This window comes from Chiloscyllium punctatum, chromosome 36 (assembly GCF_047496795.1).
Source record: "Chiloscyllium punctatum isolate Juve2018m chromosome 36, sChiPun1.3, whole genome shotgun sequence".
In the NCBI taxonomy this organism is placed as follows: Eukaryota; Metazoa; Chordata; class Chondrichthyes; order Orectolobiformes; family Hemiscylliidae; genus Chiloscyllium; species Chiloscyllium punctatum.
Genome location: NC_092774.1, coordinates 19,057,670 through 19,066,440, shown reverse-complemented (window position 1 = coordinate 19,066,440; position 8,771 = coordinate 19,057,670). Strand labels below are relative to the sequence as shown.

Here is an 8,771-nt window from a genome sequence, read left to right as displayed (position 1 = left end):
CAGACTTTGTGATAAGGGTGCAAATTGGAGAATAATGACGGTTTAAGAATGTGAACCTCGTGGCTGGTTAGAGCCAAGGAGGGGAGGGACTTGTGCTGTATATAATGAGAAACTTTGTAAGCCTCGGGGCGCCTTTTTCTCAGAAGGGTGCCCAACTCTGCAGACTTGGAAATAAACCTTTGTTTTCCTGAATTTGTCTCGAGCGATTATTAGGAAGCGATTTTCGTTTCTAACAATTCCTCAGGGTTCAATGTGGGGGAATGGGTGTGGGTGGGTGACCCTTGGGAGGGTCGGTGAGGCCGAGTGGCCTGCTTCCACACTGTGGGGATTCTCTGAAGGGAGGGGGTTTGGAAAGTGAGTTGTTCTCCCCGTCTGCTGCTGGGGCCGCGCATGCGCGGTGCGGCGGCCCGCTGAAGGACTCGCCCCGCCTCCTGAACCGTCACGTTTCCTCGCCCCGCCCCTAGTTCCTTTGTGACGTCACAACGCGGAAGTGGCCCTGTCAGTTTCAAAGTGAATCTCCCTCCTTCTGGGCGACTCTTCATCCTGGGAGGGAGACAGAGATGGGAGGAGGGGAAATTGGTCACTTGGAGCAACTGGAGTGAATCCAGGGAGGGAGCAGACTCCGCAAACTCAGGTATGTGTCGTAGTTACCCGGGTGAGGAGGGACTGAAGGATAGAGATTGGGAAGGGGGAGGGCTGGATATCTTTTCTGTTTTGATGTTTAAAATGCACCCGATTCCCACCAGTAACTGCAACAGGTACAAGTACAGCACATGCAATATTCCTCATTGCAGCTTCACGCTGGTTTTGCATCCTCTGTTCTTCCTCCACCTTCGTTCCTGCACATTTAGCCTCTTTCCCTCATTCACATTTCCCCCCGCCCTGATGTTCCAAGCTCCATTCTTTCCCGGTGGCGCCCATTACTCTTGTCTATTTCTTGCCTTATCCGGCCTTGTGTGTGAACAAAGTGTTAGCGTATATCCTCTTTCACTGCCAGCTGCTTCCTTGTTTGCGAAAGCAACATTTCCTCCCATTTTCCGCCGACACTGAGCTCTCTAACCTCCTTGATTGTGTGTTTTTTGTTTTTGCAGAAGCAGGAAATAGATGGTTATAACTGTTTGTACGAGCACATCTAGTTTAATCTACACCCCCTCCCCTCACAGCACCTTTATCTGTTTGTCTGTAACATTGTTTGCAGGCACATTTCATGTATGCACATTTTAGCTAATACAAAAGCAATTATATATTTCCTTCACATAGCTTTCATTCTTGTTAACTCCACTGTTGGCTGAAACAATTATACCCTGGTGTTAGTTCATTTACCATGCAGAAGCAATTATGGTTGCAGAAGTAACAGTGCTTTACCTATATCCCACAGGGGTGACCCAACAACCTTGTATAAATAATGTGGGACATGGCGAGGGTAAACAGACAAGATCTTTGATCTGGGGTTGCTCATAGGTTTAGGGTGAGATTTAAAAGAAACCTAAGGAGAAACTCCTATGTACAGAGGGTGGTGTGTGTAAAGAATGAGCTGCCAGAGGAAGTTTTGGCTACAATTATAACCTTTAAAAGGTATCTGGATGGGTATATGTTGGGAAACATTTAGAGGGACATGGGCCAAGTGCTGGCAAATGGGACTAGATTGATTTAGGATATCTGGTCAGCATGGACTGAAGGGACTGTTTCTGTGCTGTACATCTGTGATTCTGGCTTGCCACTAATGTTTGTCACGTCTGTATATTCAGGTTCTCCCTGGTGTTGGTGTTAACGCCTTGGTGTCTTATTTGCTCCCCACATCCTGGGGACATTAACCATTTCCTGTCTGGCTGTTCGGACTGCTAGTCCGGATCTTCGGATTTCTGGGATTGGTCAATAAACACACCTGGAAATGACTCTTTGTCAATCACACAAGCAATAGTTTATTCTTTGATACAGCCGGGTCGCTAGACTCTGATCAGCCCAGAAGGATTCCCAACAGTGTGGAAACAGGCCCTTCAGCTCAACCAGTGGGGAATGTGGGGCCTGTCCTGTCATAGTGACATTTTACACTCACTTTCCATCTGCTTTTACTGGCCCTTGGGCTGTTTACCCCCCTCACTGTCTGTTTAATCCTTGGGCTGTTTACCCCCCCTCACTGTTTGTTTAATCCTTGGGCTGTTTCCCCCCTCACTGTTTCTTTAATCCTTGTGCTGTTTATCCTTTGCTGTTACTTGTGCAATTGCTGAGGGTAGTGTGTAAATCCTAGTGAAGGAGATTATGCACCAGCATGTATATGTTCCTCAGTTATTGAAGGGGCAGGATCTGTTGAGAATGGTTAGTAAATGTGGTGCACTAAGCCTTATTAACATGGATATAGTTTATTATTTAGAAAAATATACTTTTATTATTTAGAATCATAGAGATGTACAGCACGGAGCCAGACCCATTCGGTCCAACCTGTCCATGCCAACCAGATATCCTAAATTAATCTAGTCCCATTTGCCAGCACTTGGCTCCTATCCCTCTAATCCCTTCCTGTTCATATATCCATTCAGATGTGTTTTAAATGCTGTAATTATACCAGCTTCCACTACTTCCTCTGGCAGTTCATTCCATACATGCACCACCCTCTGTATGGAAAAGTTGCTCCTTAGGTACCTTTAATATTTTTCTGCTCTCACCCTAAACCTATGCCCTCTAGTTGTGAACCTCACCCCTACACTGACGAAAATACATTTTTTTAAAAAAAGTGAGCAGCCCGACAAAATGCAAAAGCTATCCAGTCATTTCTGCTGGTAGCTGAGACGAGGCGTCAAGCTTTGGGGGGAGTAGGTTTAGGACTGAGATGAGGAGGAGGAAGTGAGGGCTGCTGGTTTTCCCAGAGAGTCGTGTATCTGCAGAATTCTCTGTCCAAGGAAGCAGGCTCCAAAATGCCCCGGTCCTAATTCTTCAGCTTGACATACCCGTGACTGTAAACTTTGAAGTGTTTTGGTTAACTGATGCAAATATTTCCCACTTGTCCAACAATACAGTGTCAGCTGTTTCAGTCACTTGAGATGGTTTTGATTCATCTGCTAAATACATCTACTATTATTAGACAATATTCATGACAATGTATGGGAGGTGATACTATATATGCAAGTTGTAGACAAGTAAAAAAGACTGACCAGGCAAGGAAGTGGTTAACAAACACAGGACATCCCTCTTAGAGTCTGCACCTTGTTTGTTCACAAATTAAACACACTTCAGATCTTTTCCTAGCTGCTTTCCCAAAATCTGGGTGCCACCAGGTTTGTGAGCGTGTACAATAATGTACATCATCAACTGAAATAGGCAGCAGCAAAGAGTGAACACAAACCAGTCGAGCAGGGGGCACCCATGTTTTGGTTTGAGTATTGAGGGAGTGCCCTTTTTGAGGCCCCTGTGATATCAGTACCATACCCAGGCTAATGTGCATTGAAACCAGATTATGAAGTGTTAACTTTCCTGCAAACTTCTGCCTGTGTGTGTGTGTCTCTCTGTAACATTTTCCAACTTTCCTCATACCTGTTTGTCAGCTCTTGTTTATTTCTTCCTTCCAAGGCAAATGAAGCACACACTTTCCAGAACAGTGCAAATTAGGGAGTTGAGCCTCATAAATCCTGGCTATGACCCATAGCTGCTTAACCATGTGTGCAAACTCTCAATATCGGTCAGCCGTTCCATTTGCAAATCGAACACTGTTATCAAAGTAAGTTGTTCTTGTCTCTGCATGAGTCCACAACCCAGTGAAATACAACGGATTCTTTAATAGTTGCCCAATGTGTCCTGTGCCAAATTCATTCACGTCTGGATGTCCTGAAGCGAGCAATTATACTTCAGATTTCTACTACCCAATTAAAACTAATGTTGGGCCCTCTAATGGATCGGGGGCATTTTATATAAATAATTATTCCCTCCGGAGTGGAAACGGGCCCTTCAGCCCAATAAGTCCACACTGACGCTCCGAAGAGCAACCCACCCAGACCCATTCCCCGACATTCACCCCTGACGAATGCACCTACACTACAGGGCAATTAAGCATGGCAAATTCACCTAACCTGCAATTCTTTGGACTGTGGGAGGAAACCCGCTCAGACACTGGGAGAACGTGCAAATGCCGCACATTTGCCCGAAGCGGGAATTGAACCCAAATCACTCCAAAAGTTACTGCTTCCAATAATAGATTAAGTCTTTTCCCTGGGGTCGGGGAGTCCAGAACTAGAGGGCATAGGTTTAGGGTGAGAGGGGAAAGATATAAAAGAGACCTAAGGGGAAACTTTTTCATGCAGAGGGCAGTACGTGTATGGAATGAGCTACCAGAGGAAGTGGTGGAGGCTGGTACAATTGCAACATTTAAAAGGCATTTGGATGAGTACATGAATAGGAAGGGTTTGGAGGGATATGGGCCAGGTGCTGGCAGATGGGTTTGGGTTGGGATATCTGGTCGGCATGGACAGGTTGGACCGAAGGGTCTGTTTCCATGCTTATGTCTCATGACACTCCAAAGGTTACTGCTTCCAGAGAAGCCTGTTGGACTACAACCTGGAGTTGTAATTTTAACCTTTATCCAAGTTAAGGTGGATTGGCTATGCTAAATTCCCCATAGTGCCCAGGGATGTGCAGGTTAGGATGGAATGGCCATGCTAAATTACCCATAGTGCCCAGGGATATGCAGGTTAGGGTGGAATGGCCGTGCTAAATTAGGCATAATGTACAGGTAAGGTGCATGACTCAGGGTTAAATGTAGAGCAATGGGGATAGGGATGTGGGTGTGGGAGGGTTGGTGAGGCCGAGTGACCTGCTTCCACACTGTGGGGATTCTCTGAAGGGAGGGGGCTTTTGGAAAGTGTGTTCTCCTGCCCTACGCCCCAAGGAGCAGCGCATGCGCAGTGCAGCGTCCCGCAGTCGGTCTTGCCCCGCCCCCTCAACCTCCACTTTTCCTCGCCCCGCCTCCTGTACCGTAACGTTTCCTCGCCCCGCCCCTAGTTCCTTTGTGACGTCACAACGCGGAAGTGGTCCTGTCCGTTTCAATGTGAATCTCCCTCCCTCTGGGCGACTCTTCATCCTGGGAGGGAGACAGAGATGGGAGGAGGGGAAATTGGTCACTTGGAGCAACTGGAGTGAATCCAGGGAGGGAGCAGACTCCTCAAACTCAGGTATGTGTCTTAGTTACCCGGGTGAGGAGGGACTGAAGGATAGAGATTGGGAAGGGGGAGGGCTGGATATCTTTTCTGTTTTGATGTTTAAAATGCACCCGATTCCCACCAGTAACTGCAACAGGTACAAGTACAGCACATGCAATATTCCTCATTGCAGCTTCAAGCCGGTTTTGCATCCTCTGTTCTTCCTCCACCTTGGCTCCAGCACATTCAGCTTCCTTCCCTCATTCCCATCCCCCCGCCCTGATGTTCCAAGCTGACCCGCAAAAGATCGGTTTATCCCTCCATTCTTTTTGTGGGTTTTGAAAACTTTCCCAATGCTCTTCTTATAAAAGTTGTGAAGTTATGTTGTAGCTGCACTAGACATTGGTTAGGCCACTTTTGGAATGTTGTGTGCAGTTCTGGTATCTCTGCTAGAGGAAGGATGTTGTGAAACTTGAAAGGATTCAGAGAATAAGGTCATTGAATATATCCAAGGCTGGTTTCATCTGATTTTTGAACAACAAAGAAGTGGATGTTTGTGGGGGAAGGCAAGAACACATCTGTCGTCTGCAAGGTGTTGGAAAGGATTCTGAGGGATAGGATTTATGACCATCTTGTGATTGTGAAGGCTGGACTTTCAGAGCATGTTTTGCCCTGACTGGGAGCAGAACAGTTTGACTGAAGTGCGTCGGTGTTAATGCCTTGATGTCTCATTTTGCTCCCACCTTCTCGGGGTCATTAACCATTTTGTGTCTGGTCCTTCCTCAAGAAGCTGCATTGCAGGTTCACCCTGAATTGACACTTTTTTTATGCTTCCCAAAATCAGACCTGCTCACTCTCAGCAGGATCCCAGTGTCGTGAAAGATATTAATTTTCAGGTGGTATTATCCAAACTTCAGAGAGAAGTCAGTCTTGATGTTTTTGCTTTTTCTGCCCCTGTAAGATGAATCAGCACCTTCAGGGGAATTAGTTATATCGGAGTGAGAACAGAGAGTGGGATGGTGCTTTCAATTTTGTGGAGTATCAAAAGATCAGAATATTCCACAGAAAGTAGAATTGCTTGTTCTGAATTTTTACCCTGCCCTGGCAGTGATGACTTTTGTAATCTCTTTTTAAACAGTGTACTTGAAGATTTGAAGATAGAAGCTTCAAAATCAACGCATGAAGTCCTTACACCCGAAACATTGACTCTCCTGCTCCTCGGATGCTGCCTGACCTGCGCTTTTTCAGTACCACACATTTTGACACTGACTCTCCAGCGTCTGCAGACCTCACTTTGACGTCAATGTCTGACAGTCGCTCAATCCATCGGGACAGGAAACAATTTTCAACTGAGTCTGTGAGAAGCAGCAAAGCGTTTTGGTTCCTGTTTGAGTACGTTTTCAGCATCAGTGGGACTGGATGAGAGACCCTACTGTTGCAGTGCATTGAGTGTGGGGTGTGTAGAAGCATCTACAGCCTGGAAAGAGGAATTGACGGCAGGGAGGGGCTGGAAACGTGTGTGTGCGCGCAGCTGAAGCTTCGGCCATGAAGAAACCTGAGGAATCCCGCCCCGTGGAGAAACGGTGGAAGTGTGCTGATGGCGGAAAAAGCTTCCATTTCCCGTCTGCCCCGGAGATTCATCAGCGCATCCACACAGGGGAGGGGCCGTTCTCCTGCCCGGAGTGTGGGAAGGCCTTCTACAAATGCTCCGACCTGCTGAGGCACCAGCGCTCCCACACGGGAGAGAGGCCCTTCAACTGCCCCAAGTGCGGGAAGAGATTTACCCGGGCCTCCCACCTGCTGAGACACCAGCTGGCCCACACGGGGGAGAGGCCGTTCTCCTGCCCTGAGTGTGGGAAGAGATTTGCCCAGGCCTACAACCTGCTGACCCACCGGAGGGTCCACACCGGGGAGAGGCCCTTCAGCTGCCCCGAGTGCGGGAAGGCCTTCAGCAGTTCCCCCACCCTGCTGAGACACCAACGTGTTCACACGGGGGAGAGGCCCTTCAGCTGCACTGAGTGCGGGAAGGCCTTCAGCGATTTCTCTTCCCTGCTGACCCACCAGCGGGTCCACACGGGGGAGAGGCCCTTCAGCTGCACCGACTGCGGGAAGGGCTTCAACAATTCCTCTTCTCTGCTGACCCACCAGCGGATCCACACCGGGGAGAGGCCCTTCAGCTGCCCCGAGTGCGGGAAGGCCTTCAGCAATTCCTCCACCCTGCTGAGACACCAACGTGTCCACACGGGGGAGAGGCCCTTCAGCTGCCCCGAGTGTGGGAAGGCCTTCAGGCATTCCCCCAACCTGCTGAGACACCAGCGGGCCCACACGGGGGAGAGGCCATTCCCCTGCACCGACTGCGGGAAGGCCTTCAGCAATTCCTCCCACTTGCTGACCCATCGGCGGGTCCACACTGGGGAGAGGCCCTTCAGATGCCCCGAGTGCGGAAAGGACTTCACGCGCTCCTCCCACCTTCAGAGGCACCAGCGAGTTCACGTACCACCGCAGGGGGGATTGAAGGAATGATGGCTGAGTGCCATTATCGACTGGACTATTAACCCAGTTCCAGGGATCCCGGGTTTGAATCCCGCTGCAGCAGATGGTGCTATACAGGGTATGGGTTGAAATTGTCGAGTGAGGCAATAATTCCTCCAGGTTAAGGCTGTACCAAGGATCCAATTACAAAGGGACATCTTGGTGGTGACCAAGAGTAAAGAAAGTGATGGGGGATGGGGTGGGGGTGGGGGAGAATAGGGGTGGGGGGGGGGTGTGTGCGCTTTGACTTTGAGCTGTTTAAAAAGCAACTGCTTTTTCTCTGCCATTTTGCTGAGGGGGTTTGAAGCTGTAACAAAGTTGGGTCGCAATAAAGGTTACCTGAACTTGCTGCTGTGCTCAGACTCTCATTGAAAGCTTTGAGCTCCAAGAGTTTTTGTTTTAAAGCTGCTCATTTCTTTCAGCTTCCTGCACTAAGCTTCCAATGTCGCATATCAGTTGGAGTCGTGAATGAGCAGCCAGTATCGTGAGAACTTGTCAATTTTTCAGGAGTGCAGAGTGTGTCATTTCATCGGCGTTGGAAAGTTTCCTGGCAGCATCAGGAGGTGTGGGCAGTGTTCGCGAGAAATTATGTGGAGAGGCCGATGTTGGACTGGGCTGGATAAAGTTAAAAATCACACAACACCAGGTTATAGTCCAACAGGTTTATTTGGAAGGATGAGCTTTTGGAGCGCTGCTCCTTCATCATGTAACTGTGGAGCAGGATCATAACACCCAAATTTTATAGCAAAAGATCACAGTGTCATGTAACTGAAATGACATATTGAACACACCAAGATTGCTGTTCAGTCTTTCACCTTTTAGACTGAGTTGCAGGTTTCAGTTCATTAACCTGTAAATCCCAGAATTACTATTAATTCACATTCTCGAGATGACTTAAGGTTTTTTTTTAAAAAAGTGACATCTCAGCCCAGACAATGCATTAAAGGTGTGAGGTTCGAGTCTGTCAGTATCCCAATCTTGGAACTAGAACCAGTCGGATTCAAACTGGGAATTTATAAAATATTACACGGATTGATTGCCTGCAGTTTGTGCACTTTTTTGAGCAAAGTAGAATGAGTCTGCAAACATATTTCTGCCAATACAAGTTTGCCC

The 8,771-nt window shown here is 48.0% G+C and overlaps 1 protein-coding gene across 2 annotated transcripts; it reads left to right on the top strand.

Annotated features, from left to right (window-relative positions):
* The first annotated feature begins 487 nt into the window (after positions 1–487).
* On the top strand, positions 488–7,845 carry LOC140460856 (uncharacterized). Of its 2 annotated transcripts, none has more exons than XM_072555550.1 (2): positions 488–634; positions 6,265–7,845. In XM_072555550.1, exon 2 carries the CDS (start codon positions 6,672–6,674, stop codon positions 7,647–7,649), a length of 978 nt encoding a protein of 325 aa, XP_072411651.1. In that variant the 5' UTR covers positions 488–634; positions 6,265–6,671; the 3' UTR covers positions 7,650–7,845. The 2 variants fall into 2 exon arrangements, with proteins under 2 accessions (XP_072411651.1, XP_072411652.1); XM_072555551.1 differs by lacking the exon at positions 488–634 and adding an exon at positions 4,868–5,159.
* Positions 7,846–8,771: the final 926 nt, after the last annotated feature.